At 46.6% G+C, this 16,254-nt stretch overlaps 2 protein-coding genes across 3 annotated transcripts in view; one reads left to right on the forward strand and one right to left on the reverse strand.

Moving 5' to 3' along the window:
* The window catches only part of Dzip1 (DAZ interacting zinc finger protein 1), a 58,287-nt gene extending 54,602 nt beyond the window's left edge, over positions 1-3,685 (forward strand). The window contains 3 exon segments of the mRNA XM_051195747.1: positions 458-588; positions 1,770-1,938; positions 3,577-3,685. Coding sequence (XP_051051704.1) covers positions 458-588; positions 1,770-1,938; positions 3,577-3,656 — 380 coding nt within the window. The 3' untranslated portion in view covers positions 3,657-3,685.
* A 1,880-nt stretch (positions 3,686-5,565) lies between these two features.
* Cldn10 (claudin 10) overlaps positions 5,566-16,254 on the reverse strand; it is a 73,285-nt gene continuing 62,596 nt past the window's right edge. For both annotated transcript variants that reach the window (XM_051195223.1, XM_051195222.1), the window contains exons 4-5: positions 7,405-7,512; positions 5,566-6,723 (exon numbers count right to left, since the gene is read on the reverse strand). In XM_051195223.1, the coding sequence (XP_051051180.1) occupies positions 6,600-6,723; positions 7,405-7,512 (232 nt within the window). In that variant the 3' untranslated portion in view covers positions 5,566-6,599. The remainder of the gene's footprint in view (positions 6,724-7,404; positions 7,513-16,254) is intronic.

A 16,254-nucleotide genomic window follows, 5' to 3' on the forward strand; every position in this document is an offset into this window, starting at 1 on the left:
GTGGAAACCGTGCAGCTTCATGCCTGGGCAATTGCGATTTCCTCATTTAAGGGAATGAACGGTATTAAGCTTTCAATTTTTTTTTAACTTCATATGTATACATTTGTGTGTGTGCGTGTGTGTGTGCGCGCGCGCGCGTGTGTGGTGTGCACGTGTGTGGAATACCTATGCAGGCCAGGAGAGGGCGTCAGACCCCTCGGAGTTGGGGTTAGAGGTGGTTGTGAGCTTCGTGCTCTGGATACTTGGGAGTGAACTTGGTTATCTGCAGGTGCTGTTGACCCCTGAGCTTTTTTCCGAACCCCGAACATGTCCGTTAGTTTCCTGCCCGTGGTTAATAGTCAGGTGAGGAGCGGAGGGCCCCTTCCAAGCTGCCCGGAGCTGCCCTGCAGCTGACGCTGAAGCAGTGTTTGAAAGCCCCCTCTAGGCTGTCTTCATGTCCCGCTCGCTGCCCCTGTAGGAACCTCCATTAAGATACAAACGGAAGATGTTGAGACCATGGTTTTACACCAAGGAAACGGAAGCAAAGCAGTTACTGGGATGAATATCGCTGAGATGCTTGCCAAGAAGGAAGACTTGCAAGAATTGAAGGTGACACCACTTGCTAACTAACCCATCGTTCGATGAACTAATTAGTAAATAACGTTTTTACAGCGGGATAAAAGTCGAATATACTAAAGGCCGGCACCTCGTCTTGATTTGTTCTTAGTTACTGCATACTTAATGACAGACAGTTTGCGGTCTGATAGCATGTGTAGACTGAACAATCTAGAATGTCCCAAAGTGCTAAGCTTTTTAAACACTGGAATTAACTCGGAAATTCTCAGATTTTTGAGATCTGAGGTGCAGCTTAGTTGAGCCTGAGGGAGGCCTTAGGTTCATGCACACCGGTAAGTTTCATAGTTTGGATCATACTGTATTTGGCGTTTTCAGATTACAGTTGCACCCTATCTAATTTGAAACACTTCTGGCCCAATCGTTTCAGATGAGGGCTGTTCAGCCTACAATGATACTTGCATGTCACACTGCACAGATTTTCACGGCCCCGTCATGCGTGTGGCTTGACACCTGCGGATGTTAGGCGTTTTGCCCACGGCTGAACCATGAGCTAGAACCTGGGGCCTCCCAGGAAGAAAGACAGAGACTTTTACTAAGGGTTGTCCCCACCTGGGAGTCAGAGCCTTTGGAGATGCTGGAAGGTCCTGGAGCAAAGCTAAGGCCCAGAGGGTTTGTGAATAGAACTTGGCTGTTACCATTCCGGCCAGCTGGTTGTGTAGACTGGGTCCTCCAATACTTAGTCATTCTCTTCAGTTCTGTAGATAGCCACCCCACCCCCACCATTTTCCCATGGGACTCAAAGCAATCTGTTGAACTTTCTTCTTTAGTTACTGCGTGTTAACACAACCCTTCCCCTCTCCCTCCCCCCAAAAAGGAGGTCAAATGTTTCATCACCAAGATGGTATGGCTCTCTTTGGAAAGGCCTTGATGGAAATGTGCTCCTTCTGGGGTGGGGGTTGTCTTATTCTGCAGGGCTCCTGGGTGACACATCTCACCCTGACTTTTAGAGAGAGTTTCCTCCCTCTACAATCCTTGTAGGCTAGAATTTTCTAAATTAATAAAGAAAAAAAAGGAAACCCAATTTATGTAAATTTCAAGATGCAAGTTTTCAAATTTGCTTCACGGTTCTGCCCAGATTCCTCCTCCATTGGGCCCCCCTGTGCCGTGCCCACCTTCTCCGTCAGTGCAAGTTCCTCTCTGTGTGTTCCCTTTAGTGCGCGGATGTAGATGACAACGACTGGGACATCTCATCCTTAGAGGAAGAAAAATCTCTGGAGAAAAAGATGGAGCAGCGGGAACCTCCGCCTGTGAAGCGAGATCTAAGTTCCAGTCAAGTGCCCAGGGCCTGGGGCCCAGTGAACCACCAGGAATTCAAGGAAGAAGGTTTGCAGTTTCCTCTCCCTGTACTGACGGGTTGTGTGCGTGTTTGTGTGGGTGCACGTGGAGACAGAAGTCAGCCTTGGTGTTGTTCCTGACAGGCAGGCAGTCTACCTTGTGTCTCACCAAGCAGGCTCGACTGGCTGCCTGACCAGAGTCCCTCAGTCTGTCCTGCTTCTGCTCCATGCAATGCCAGAGAGAGACAGTGGGTGCCCTAACCCGTGGCCTGTCTGAAACGTGATCAAATCCAAGCCCTGAACCAACCAAGCTAGCCCTTGAGTTCCAGAGTGGCCCAACGTTATAAATACTTGCTTCTAGGTGCACTTTTCTGACAGAAGCACTGTCGGAGGCCAATGGCGGAAGCAACCTAGCCAAGGCGGAACCAAACGAGACCAAATCACACAATTGTTATAACCAAGACCTTGATTTTTTTTTTAATCATAAGGTATATCTGAATATTGATAAGTTACTTCACATAACATACGTATTATAAATTGGTTTAATTTTTGCTGTACTGTTTCATTAAACATTTTAATGTTATTTTTCACAATGCCCACACAGATTTCTCTTCATACAGATGCCCCCTAGAAATTAGACTCTCCAATCTTATACATGGATGAGAAGATTCTTTTCACAATCTTCCAGTACATCTTCATTTTCTCTTGGTTTTCTTCCAAGGGAGGTTTTTGTTTTTGTTTTTTGTTTGTTTTTGTTTTTGTTCTTTTCTTATAGCATAGTAGTCAGTAGGATGGATCACAGATGACATTGTAAACTGGAATGCTTCCTGTCCCTTAAAGAGCCTGGGTGTAACTCTGAGAGAGCCATGTGACTCTCAGAAAGTCATGTGACTCTCAGTAGACCTCCCTCCCCTCTGCCCCCGCCCCCCACCGACTCCCCATCCCATCCCCTTTCTGCTCCTCAGGGAGAGTGAGGCCTTCCTTGGGGATTTTCAAAGTCTGTCATATCATTTGGAGCAGGGCCCAGGCCCTCCCCCATGTGTCTAGACTGAGGGAGTATCCCTCTATGTGGGATGGGCTCCCAAAGTCCATTAGTAAACTAGGGATAAATACTGATCCACTGCCACAGGCCCCATAGACTGCCCAGTCCTCTTAAATGACACCCACATTCAGGGCTTCTGGGTCAGTCCTATGCTGGTTTTGCAGCTGTCAATCTAGAGTCCATGAGCCCATCCCCCCCCCCCCCCCCCCCGTTCAGGTCAGCAGTTTCTGTGGGTTTCTCCAGCCTGATCTTGACCCCTTTGCTCATCACTCTTCCCTCTCTGCAACTGGATTCCAGGAGTTCTGCTCAGTATTTAGCTGTGGGTGTCTGGTCTGCTTCTGCTCCCATTAGGTACTGGGTGAAGGCTCTAGGATGGCATATAAGGCAGTCATCAATCTCATTATAGGGGAAGGGCATTTAAGGGAGCCTCTCCACTATTGCTTAGATTGTTAGCTGGGGTCATCCTTGTGGGTCTCTGGACATTTCCCTTTAGAGCAGCCTCCTTGAAAACCTGTAGGGAAAGCCAGGGGCAAGACTAAATAGATTCGGATGCTCGGCGAGCAATGACTGTGTGATCCAGGGGACCTCCAATATCCCGGTTTGACCACAGGTCCCCTCTCTTCTCCTGCTCTCTCCTCTGCCCAGGACTTCAAGAGAAGGAATTAAGCACACTGAAAAGCGGCCTAGTCACTGTGACAGAGTGGGGGGACATTTTGGATGTGTGACTACAACTCCCCACGTCAGAGAACTGTTCCAACCGCCAGCTGCATTTCGGCCAACAGCCTATAGGATTCTAATGTCCCGTAGTGTTTTCCACCTTAGCAAGGAAGCCCGTTCAGAGCAAGGGCGTCTTTAACAACGCCTAACACAGTATGGGAAACTGCCAACTCGTCCACTGTGTAGGAACAAGATGTCCTTAGGTCATAAAAAGTGTTATCTTCAGTATGGTACTCTAGTGTTAAATGTATTTTTTTCTAATAATTTTTAAGTCCTTTTTATCTTTTATTTATTTTTTTTTTTACTCACAGTAGGCTTTTGTTTGAGATATTGTAGCTTTAAAAAATATGTATATACTGTTATGTTGGTAGTTTTTATGTTATAAAATTCTGTTAAGTCTCTTCAAATTTAAATTAGTGACATCCTACAGGTTGAACTGGTTGTCCCCTCCATGTAGCAGTAAGTCTAGAATGGTAACAATTAGCTAGGCCCGTGGTAAATACATTTCCTGAAGAACCATTGATCCCACTGACCTTTGAGGCCCTATTAGCATGTAATCTTCATTTTGCATATTCGTGAATGATATGCAACCGTTCTAAATGCCAACTGATTTTTATGAGATGATCATTAGAAGAAGTCGAGCCATTCCAGAGTCACACATGTGCATAGTTCTTCTGTTTCCCAGTACCCAGCCCACTATAAAATACCTCAGAAATAATTTATATTCTTGAACAACAATCTCGGCAATGGTCAGAAAATTTATATATAAACTGTTTCTTTTTTTATTTTTTCCTTTTTTTTAAAAATATTTTTTATACTTTGTGGTACTATTAGGACTCTATCTCAGAAAAAAAAAAAGAGGTAACATTTTAATAGCTTGTTGATCTCCTGTCATCCATCAACAGTGCAGTAAAGTCCTCCATTACCTGTGACTGTGGCTGCTTATTGGAGGTGACTCCTTGACTAAATTTATGAAGGGGCTTACAAAAAGCCATGGCTTCTAATACCCTGAACTTGGGATAAATCTCTGTGGCTACTATGGCTACCATCACAAAACCTATGTGTGTCCATTCCAGACCATGAGAAAAATCCTTCCACATCCCCACAGGGGCCATTGTATGCAAACAGGCTGGCTTTGTATGTAGGCTTCCAAAAGCTTTGGTAGGTGACAGTAAGACTATGATGGTGTGACAGAGACAAACAGCCTGCCTGTCACTCACTTCCTTAGCTGGTTTTTACTGAGCCCCGTGAGTTTTAACTTCTTTATTTATTTTACTTTTCAAGAAAGTCTCAACTATATAGCTGTGGCTGACTTGGTACTCAACGTGTTATAGACCAGCCTGGTCTTGAACTCAGAGATCCACCTGCCTCCACCTCCCAAGAGCTGAGGTTAAAGACGTGTGCCAGCCTGAGCCACTGGTGTTGCTTCTGTCCTGGATGTGATTTAGGCCTTCATTCAGTTAGGATTTTGAGATGTGCTCTTTCTATAAACATGACATTAGAAATCGAGAGATGCTGAGTCTCTCGTCAAAGGACACACAACCAGAAAGCAACGAGAGCCGGCTTTAAAGGAAGCCTGCTTCAGGTTCTGTGTTGGGCTTTGGCTTCTGCAACTGGGAAAATGTAATGCTCAGAGCCAGCATAGGAATTAACTTGGTAAATGTAGGTCACGGAACTCAATCCTTTAACTTATTTTTTTTCTTTTCCCCATCCTGTTTGATTTATCCCTTCTAATGTAGACAATCCTTATATGCCGGCCCCTCCATATCATCCATACCTCATCCCCTGCTCTCCCTACATCCTATCTAACTAAAACAATCATTTTAAATGTGTGCCTACGCAACGCCATTTCCACACTGGTCTGTGGTACTTAACCCACCTTTATGAAAAAAAAAAAAATCAAGTATTAACAAGGTATGGCATTTAAAAATTTTTAATTGTATTTTAAAAAAACATTTTTTAAAATTTCTTTTTCTTTCCATTGAGTACCTGCAAACAATGTGACTTTTCCTTTTCGGCCACCACTCACAACCCTGAGACCATCCCAGCTAATGTCCTGGCCCTGTCTCTAACGGACCCCTCCCTTCAACTCTCCCTCCGATTTACTTTTCTTCGCTGTATATGCAGGAAGACGAAACTACCTACTTACCATCAAGGGTGCTGTAAGTATAAATGGGCACATAAGCTGTGTGGCAGCAAGAACAATTACTGCCTTTGTGGGCGAGTGATAGGCAGGGCCAGCCTCGGGGATAAATCTGCAGCATTGTCCCACGTCTCGGAAAACAGCTGATGTCTCAGTGGCCTGGTGAGTGTTGTGGGTAGGACCCACGAGACACAGGAAGTGAGAACGGAAGGTAACACACAGACTCTACGACTCCCTTAGCTGGCTTTGGATTCAACCACCACCAGTGCCCAGCTCACCTACTGAGATTTTCGGTGTCAGACAAACCTGTATGGCCCGGTTGGACCTTGCTGAGCTGTCATCGTGCATGGCAGGCCTGACGGACAGCTCTACGTGGCAGATAGTAATGCAGCTGTTTAACATGATGACCAACAGCCTCTAACTATACCTGTCCCGTTCACAGGACACCACCCCCTACACACTTCTGTCTCATGTGGGTGAAATGAGGGACACTCCAGGCATACTAAAGATCAAAGTGGCTGTCACCCCCAGCATCTCCTGAGCCTCTGAACTAAGAGCATCCACGTGTATAAAACATACAGATCCTGTAGATAACCTGTTTATTTTCCCTAGAGAAAGGCGCAACAGAAAATGATTAGCATATAACTGTAAGAAACATTTACATCCATCCAATCAACAGTCTTCAAATTCATATTTAAAAAAAAAAAAAAAACAAGCTGAAGTGATAATTACAGGAGGAGCCTGGGAAGGATCGTTGTGTGGACAGTTCAAGGCAAACTCAAGACACCACGGCTTGCCAGGAGGTCTTTTAGACGTAAGCGTTCTTATCAAACTGTTTTGAAGGGCTTGTGGCTTTAAAATCTCCTTCTCCACCAGGATACTTGGTCCGAGAAGACATGACAGACGTGGGTCCATTGTATGTGTAGCCCATTCTGGAAGGTAAAACATACCTGGGTTGATTCTGCTCTACACAGCAGGACAAACGAGAAACGGTTGAACCATTGCAGTCAGTAGCTAAGAGTTAAGGCCTCCTGGGGTTAGCCCTCATCCCTCCTCTTCTGTCCCTGTAGCCTGCTGGATGGAAGAATCTCTGTAGAGAGAACTCGAGACTTGCTTGTTCTAAAATCCTTTCTCTAAACTACTCTTTAATGCTCATTTTCCTGAAGCTGAGAAGGTTTCGTAGAGACCTTCGTTGATTCCTGCCGATGTGAAATTTACAGAGGAGTCAGCGTGGACACTCGGGCTTGGCCTCCAGTTAGAGAAGCGGCTTCAGAATACAACAGCAGTTAAGTTGTTAGAAACAAGACCTGACCCTAACCCTTTCCATTGTCACTTCCGATGTCTAAGAGTCACGCGAGTTGTCCCAAATGCAAAGATGTGGCATAATGTGGTTCTCAGCCTGTGGGACGAGACCCCTTAGTCATACCTCTATCTCCAAAAATATGTATGATTCATAGACGGTAGCAAAATTACACTTATGAAGTAGTAACGGGATAATCTTCTTGGGGGGGGGGCTGTGGCGAGAACACGAGGAAGTATAGGAAAGGCTGAGATGTTAGGGAGTTTGAGAGCCACGTGTGTGGTGCCTTTTTAACAGTGTTTCTCTTTCCTACCTGGGTGTTTTGTTGTTGTCAGATATTGAGAAGCAAAATATGACCCCACCAATGATGCAGAGAGAGGCTCCTGCCCATCCAATGAAGAGAGCAGCTCCCAGCTCATATCTGTGAGGAAACAACACAAGCTTTACTACAGCTGGCTCACCCCGGCCTTGGGCGGCTCACCCCGGCCTTGGGCTTCACACCCCGGCCTTGGGCGGCTCACCCCGGCATTGGGCGGCTCACCCCGGCCTTGGGCGGCTCACCCCGGCCTTGGGCTTCACACCCCGGCCTTGGGCGGCTCACCCCGGCCTTGGGCTTCACACCCTGGCATTGGGCGGCTCACCCCGGCCTTGGGCTTCACACCCTGGCATTGGGCGGCTCACCCCGGCCTTGGGCTTCACACCCCGGCATTGGGCGGCTCACCCCGGCCTTGGGCTTCACACCCCGGCATTGGGCGGCTCACCCCGGCCTTGGGCTTCACACCCTGGCATTGGGCGGCTCACCCCGGCCTTGGGCTTCACACCCCGGCCTTGGGCGGCTCACCCCGGCCTTGGGCTTCACACCCTGGCCTTGGGCGGCTCACCCCGGCCTTGGGCTTCACACCCTGGCATTGGGCGGCTCACCCCAGCGTTGGGCAGCCCTGTTGACTAAGATTTACTACATGCTCACACTTTCTTTGTATAAACTTACAAAGCATGTTAGTGCCAGCCCTTTAGAGTCTCCTTGAAGCGTTTTTAGTCTCTCCAACTTCCTAACAGAAAACAAGGGTGGCCAGGCCAGCCAGGTCAGAGACTGGGTCACCTGACTCATCACGCTTTTCTTCCTGTCTCTGCCTTCACTTTGCCAAACTTTCCTAACTGCACTTAGGAAAAGGAAGTCTGCCTCCACATCTGATCTAGTTAGCTCACTAAATGCTCACAGACACCTGTTGTGTGCAAATAAATGAAGGTGCAAGGTGCCTATGCAAAAAAAGCATCAGGGTTAGACAAGAGCATCACTACCATGATCTTAGTGGGGACACTGAGAGGTGACTGATGGGAGATGTCAGTCTGTAAATATGTTTCCATTATTGGTTAATGAATATGTTAGCCTATAGGAAAGCAAGACAGGTGGGACTAGGAGAGGTAGAGGATTCTGGGAAACGGAGGGGGTCGCAATGTGATCTTGGGAAGAGAGGACGAGTCTGGCCTGACCAAGCTTCCAGATGTCAGGTCACAATACTCCCCAGATGACCAAAGTGAACACAGCCATGAGTAGATAGCCCTTCCCCAGATGGGAAGGCAATGCCACTTGTTAGAGAGCTAGAAACCCTTTCAGGTGAGGAACAGCCACCTCCCCCCCAAAAAAAGGAATGACGATTATAAAAACCATAGAGGCTTTTTTGTTCTTATATCTGCCTGTCCCTCTTCCTGTAGAATTGTTCCTTCTATGAAAAGGCATATCACTTTTGCTTCATAGACACAAGCACACAGCACACGCGCGCGCGCACACACACACACACACACACACACACACTGCAAGACTGGAAAAAGGCTTTCCTGGTGCATCTCAGTATAAAACGAACCCAGAGTGTGCTGTGGTCACACGGATCCATGCAGAGATAATCTCAGGAGAGCCCAAGGTAAAGAGAAGATGGCGTTCCAGGTTGCCACCCTCTCTGTTCATGGGCCAGGCATGAAGTGAGACAGGGCCTGGCTTTGGCTTGGTGTGGAGGCCACACAGCTGTAGGGAGCAGCTGGCAGGAGCTCTTCAGGGTTCTTAGCCCATTGATCCTTCCCACTTGGCTGTGTAAGGAGGGATCTCTGCACCCTTGTACCCCAACATGGGTTTTCTGTGGGGGTCTGTGTAGTTGTAGGAGTTACTGGAGCCTGGACCCCTAGCAGGTAGGAAAAGCTGCTCACACGGCATCAGGAATTTTTTTTGTCCCAATGTTGGATGGAGTTAAGCATACTCTGTCATGTGATCTTTCTCTCGGCTCTCTTACAGCCTTGGGAAATTAGGTGACAGCTGGGACAGAACAAGTAGGGATAAGCACTTCCTCTGCTATTGGAAGCCCACAGACCTCTTCCAGGCTTCCGGTGGTAATGACAGACACGCAAAGTTGATGTCAGTGGAGAAGTGCACCTTCTGGCTACACGTGCACAGAACACCAGGAAGGCAAGCGTAAAGTGCATCAGAAGAGAAGAGATTTGGCCAGATCAGGGGTAGCGGGGGATTTCCTGGAAAACAAGCCGGCAAACCCTCATGCTATACATCTGATTCTCACCCACTGAGATCCGCTCCCAAGGCATGTGTCCTCCCCACCCTGCCGGAAGTGCTTCTTGACATTTGGTAATGCTGAAACTGATTTCAACACTTCAGGAAGATTATCCAGATTTCCAATTATCTGCTGGACTCCTTTGTTGTTGCTAGCAATATCCTCTCAAATAAACCAGAAATACACGAAGGGTTTAAACATGCTTTGGGTACGGGCTAAAGCTACTACCCTCTCTCTGGTGTGTCAAGAGTTATATTAGGCTGCGGCTCCCCACTCCACGACAGGGTCAGAGTTCCGTAGCGACGCTGACTCAGCATAAGGCACCCTTTTGTTGGCAGTTTAGTCTCTAGCGTGCACGGCCACCCTAAGGAAAGGGGTTGGGGGGCCACTCGTATCCAATCTTGTCCTTGCACCCAAATCGCCACTTCTGACTTGATCTGCCATTCACGGGGATCCCCTCTGTCTCCACAGACACAAGCTAAGCCACACTCTGCGTTACTCATCACGCTCAGGCCGGAGAGCGATGGTCAGCAACACTTCCCCCCCCCACCCCGAACCCCACCCCAGGACCGTCCCGTATAGTCTAGTGGGGCTAGTGAGACACTGAAGTCAATAATCGGCCGTGCAGTGTGATGAATCCAGCAATAGAATTCAAAGAGCATGTCTGTGCAAACCTCGCCCTCCCAGGTACACAGGACTGTGGTTTGAGCAAGGACGCAGACGCCGCATCCGCTCGCTTTCCTCTCTGACACACATTGCCATCCACCCTCACGCAATCCCAAGACGAGGGTATACACACCCTCATTTTGCCAACAAGGAAGCCGAGGCACAGTGAGATGCAATTACTTGTCCCATATTTAAAGTCTGTAACTGTGATCCCAAACCCGCTCACAGTAAATGGGTTTACGAATATTCTTAAATCCCAGACATTGAAACCCACTTTTACTTTCCATCTCAGAAAGGTTCTGTCCCTGCCCGGCTCATTAAGTTCTACCTGGCTCCAGAACTCTGGGGTGTGGAATTTTTCCCAAACGCCCTGGGGCTCTGTTTTCACCCAATCCCACAAGAGGAGAGGGACTCATTAACCAGGGCCTTGCTGAGCAGCCCCTCCAAACAAACAAAAAACACCTCATCCTTTCAGGGCCTGCAGAAAAACGAGGTGACCTCAGTGAAGGTCACAGGTCAGAGTACATGCCCTTGCTTTAACTCAGAATGGCAATAACCAAAATAAATATGCCAGTTACCTTAACTGTACGTTTTGGGGGAAACGTTAAAGAACATTTACATGTCATGCCCATGAATGCATCAGAACTGAGTTGCATTGCTAAGCCAGTCTTTTGGACTAATCTAAGGGCCACAAAACTGCAAGGATACATTTGTATAAATGGATATTCTCTAGGCATTATCCATAAGTACCTTTACTCCTGACACAGCACACTCCAGCTTGCTGAGTTAGAGTGGCGGTTTAGAGCCCTCCCATCGTGCATAGCCTACCCCTCTTCCATAAGATACCCCCATCTCCTCTGATAATAGTTCCCTAGCATGGGCTGGCATCCCACAACACTTACAGAGCAGTGCAGGATGCTCCCAACCAGCAGCAAAAGCAGGACAAGAAAATTTAAATTCCGTGCCATGGGATCTTCATGGGGAATTCTCAAATTTGAAAAACTAAAGCAAAAATGGGCTTTTAAATTTTCCTCTTTGGGGTCAGCTCTGAAGTGTTGATCACAACAGGCACTTGAGCATTCACCTTCAGTATATGGTGACTTGCCGCTCTGTAGTTCAGAATTCTACCAGCAAAGTGTAGAGGCTGCTTTCACCACCATATTTTTCTTTTTTAAAAAAAAGATAAACACCTTGCTATGGTTTTATTTAACTCATTAAAGAGTTAAGAAAGCAGGTGAATGTCAGAAATTATTCCAAGGTATAGTTAAAAAAAAAAGTCATCAAGAATGCTGAGGTAAATTCACAATTAGATGTAAAACTAATTGAAATTTGGTAGCTTTGACCAATATTTTCCCGGTGTGTTATTTTCTTCAGTCTTCATAACACTGTCCATCTGTGTTACTATGATAGGCAATTGAATTAATCTGAGGTCCCAAAAAACCCAGGGCCCAGGTTTCATACCCCAGGCTCTCGAGACTGACCTGACTCAGAGTGCTCACACCACACCAGGTGATGAGTGCAGGTCTTTAACAGACACTCGCCACTTACTCGTAGAGACTTAGAAGTCATTCACAGTGGAACTAAACATCACGTTATCCAAGATAACTTATAATTCAGCAGAAATATCTCATGTGCTGAGTTACACCATTTGTTTCAAAAACAAATCCATTACTTAGCAACACCAGGGACATTGATCTCCTCCAGCAGTGTGGCTAATTGGGGTTTGGAGTAGGGATGATGGGCTGAGTCACAGAGCTCACCGTGTTCAATGACATGTTTACAGGCAATTCCAAAGTCGGGATAAACTGACCATGCTCACAGGGCTGTCCTTCAATATAAGGAATTCCTAACAGCAAGCACTGTGTGAGGCCCTTCACGGCAGGGTATGGGCAGGTGAGTTCCTTCCCACTGAAGTAAACTACAGACAGAAGACTGGGAAACAAGAAACAAACAAAACAAACTTCAACAATTAAAATGCTTAGCACTCATCTGAGTCCTCAGCAGCCTTCTGGAAACCAATTGAGAGCCAAAGCAGGTGTTTCAGGAGACCCTGCGGGGTATGTTCTGGAATGAGGAGCCTCTATCTGTCCACTTGACAGTTTCCTGCCACACCTTCCTGTGTGTGACACAGTTCTGTATGTCTCAGTTCAGTGATGCAGGTGGCCAGAAATTAATACAGAATTATGCCTTCCTTGTGTGGGCTTTCTTATAAGTTGACATTAGGTCCCTTTGAACCCTCCTTTTACTTGACAGCCAAATGTCATAAGGCAATTGCCCCTTCTATTAGGTCTCTAACATCCCAGAAAACAATTCTCTATTGCTAATCTCAAAGCGCTGTGACAGGTGCTCTGCTGTATGAATATGTATGTAAGGACCGCTACCTTTCAAAATAACATTTTGCGGTCTGTGTTACCGCAATCAGATATGACTATAAACAGTTGAACTATGCCATATCACCTGACCTTCACAACCTCTTGTCCTCATTCTGTATATTCAAAACACAAACGCATGGGGATTCCATAAAACTTTAAGAATGGCCAGCCAGGAAGCAGAGCTGAGTTTATTCCAGGCAGCTTGCACCCAGGGTCCTTCCTGAGGTTTTGGTTGTGAAAGCCTAGCCTTTGAAGACCAAGACATCCATCTCTTCAGCCCCAGGATCCTCTTTCCTCATCTGCTCATCCTTATCTCATAGGCAATGTCTTTCCTTTATGAAGAGACACAGCCCCTCACTGCTGTATTATTACCCTTGCCGTAAACATTCTGCAGAGCATGCTAACTACAAGAAGTCCCACATTGAACATGCATTCTCTGTTACATGATGCTCCCCATCTGGTCTAGGACCAGCAAGTGTGAGCTACGGGAGGGTCATAATGCAGGCACAAAGCATGGAGGGAATCAATCCCCCAGAGGCATACTCTCCCAGAGTATGGAAGTCCGGGAACTGAGTTACCAGAGGACAGGATCAACTGACAATCAAGCCACAGGCCAGTCAGTAAGAATGAAATCGGAGTTGGCAAACATTTGCTATCCCGGGTGCTGGCTAAAGGCTTGCTGGCCTAACAAAAGCATCCTTGGGAGGTGACTTGTGGGAACAAAGTGAAGTCGCAGAGTCACGCCTTCTTAATATGTAACTTAGTATGTAAGCTTTGCTCTCGACATTTAACACTTCCACGTCATCTCCCTCCCGAAGCTCTTTATCATCAACCTCAGTTCACTTTCCGAATTACCCCATGAGCATCCACACAGCCGTACTTGATGAAGGAGGTGGGAGGCCAGCTAAACAGCCTGGCAGACAGAGGCACTTGCACACCCGTAAAGCTGGTACCCAACCAGAAACCACAGTGAGAGAATGCACCTGAAAGTAATTCTTCTCTCCTTCCTCCTCCTCTCCCACCCTCCCATTCCTTCTCTTCTTTCTAGCCATCCTCCACCCATGCCTTCCTCTTCTCTGCTGGCCTTGAGGCTGGACCATCTTCATATCGAGCACAGGCTCCACCACTGAGCCATACCTCCAGCCTAGCATTAATTTCTAACTACGAAACAGCCACAACAGTGAAAAGATTTTACTTCAACATAGTCTAAATCCCAAAGTATCAAGCCAAATATGCCAGGAATGAAGACTATTCTGCAGTAAAATTGAAAAGGAAAAGCCTCGGGGCTAAGACCGGAGCATGAGACTCAGAGGCCAAGCATCGGTGATTCATCTCACATGGCAGAGAGTCTCAGACCACACTGTCCTGTCTCTTTAAATGGACCATGGTTCCAGGCTACAGTAATGATCTGAAAAGCAGTTTCTTTCCACCAATCGATTGTAACTGGGAACAGTTTATTTAAGAAAACAAAACGAGACGTTCAGGAAGTTAGTGGTTTGGACGGCAGAGCAAGGATAAGAATAATGTCATCATGTGGGTTGTGAATCTTGCTTTGAGTACCTATTAGCATAAGCTTGTAGGTGGGTAGCCTCTCTCTCTCTCTCTCCTTCTCTCTCTCTCTCAGATTTGTTAGGTTTTGTTTTAATAAAAAGGAGGTTGTTAATTTGAAATCGCCTAATGGAAAGAGAAGAGACTGTTTTCAAGTCTGTATAAATGCCCATGTTGGAGTTGTCCAAACAGAATCTTCACATGGATGGAAAATCAAAGACTAAAGTGGTGGCGGCGGTGTGTGGTGGCGGTGTGTGTGTGTGTGGGGGGGGAAGACAGACAACACAGCAAACCACACACACAGGGAGCTGTTTAAGTACCACGAGCGTGTCACATACTAGCTGTAAGAACACCGTTCTGATGTGTGTTGAGAAAAGGGTCTTTTAGAGTAAACAGCCACAAATGGATTGCTCAGCAATCTGACTACTGGGTTCTTTACCCCACCTCTACCCATGAAGCCGAGCATATGCTCGACTCACGAATAAAGCTACAGCTGGGTACCTTGAGCACAGTAGGACTTCGCTGATAGGCTTAGTCGTGCTCTCCTGACTTAGGCAGCCGGGATATATATAAATGAGGCTAATGTGGACATCCGCAAAGGTCTGATGCTGGAGAGAAGTCAACAGCATCATCAAACCGACCAGAGGAAACCACGTTCCGAGGCCTGGCCTGTCTTCTGGCCCATTTTAGGGTTCGGGCACAAGAGTACAATTCACACCGGACCCTGTGGTGGACAGCTGTCTTCCCGTGCTTTGCCCAGGGATACAGATATGTGGGTTCACACTACTCACTATCACGTGTTCTGGGACGGGACAGCCACTGGGGAGAAGACACTTGGTGACAACTCTAAAGCCCAGTGGTGGCATTACCGGGAAGAGGGACCTGACTGCCCCACAGCTCTGTCCTCAGACTTTTGCCTCCTCACGCCGTTGGAACAGCAGCAAGTTTTGCACGGGTCTGAAAGGACCAGGGCTCTACAGTCACTGTCACTTGGAGGCACTGAGCTAGGCAGACGGAATTGACAGAGATGCTGTCTGACCCCAAGAAAGTTACACAATCCAGGCTATTAAGACATCAAACAGCTAACAACCGTCCTAGAGCTACCCCCTCCAAACCTCTGTTCACCTGTGTGCTCCCCCGTGTTGGCAGAGCCAGGAGCAGTGACTCCCACACACATTCAAGCACAGATAAACTTGAAACCAGACAGGAATTATTAGCTTCTAGCAAAGCAGGCTGAGAACGTTCTCTTCTCTCAAGAAGCCAGGTCAAAGTCTGGCTCTAAATAAGATTTTTCAGTGCCATCCTGTGTTGGGGGCCAGAGGGCAGCTTTTTGGTTTTTCTAATTTTTATCACCCACCTGCTTCAAGAAGGCGTTGATTAAACACTGAAACACCAGATGAAATCGTGATCCTCACTGGCTGGCTTTGGGAAGCTCACTAAGCCTGCATGAAGTCTGGATTCCTGTCACCACTCCTTAATTAGCGTGTGACGGTACATTTCTAATTCTTAGGTCTAATCATTCCTGGAACCAACTAGTTAATGGAGATTGTGAGATTCCCAATCTTCACATCAGGTTTGGTATCATGTACATCTTTGCAAATCTTATTTTCAAAATTAAGCAAGAAGCTGAGCCTGTATTTCTAGCATTCAGGACATGAGGCAGGAGGATTTATAGGTCATGACTAGCCGGGGCTATATAACAAGACAGTCTCTCAAAACAAAAACAAACGAAAAAAGCATGATAGATAAAAAGTGAGAACATTGAAAAATCAGGATAGCTTTTTCTAGCATGGATAGATAGAAGAGTAAAAAAAAATCATATTGGGTCCAAGAACCATGTTTTTGTTGTTGTTGTTGTTTGTTTGTTTGTTTGTTCCCTAATTAATAAAATTTCTGAATGGAAACTATTTTAAAATAAATGTGTGACAGAAACTGTAATAAGAAGGTACATGTAGCATCTATAGTGAAATTATGATCATAAATTGCACAGTTTAAAGCATGTGTTCTATAGAACTCTAACCC

The sequence above is a fragment of the Phodopus roborovskii genome, unplaced genomic scaffold (genome assembly GCF_943737965.1).
Source record: "Phodopus roborovskii unplaced genomic scaffold, PHOROB, whole genome shotgun sequence".
NCBI lineage: Eukaryota > Metazoa > Chordata > Mammalia > Rodentia > Cricetidae > Phodopus > Phodopus roborovskii.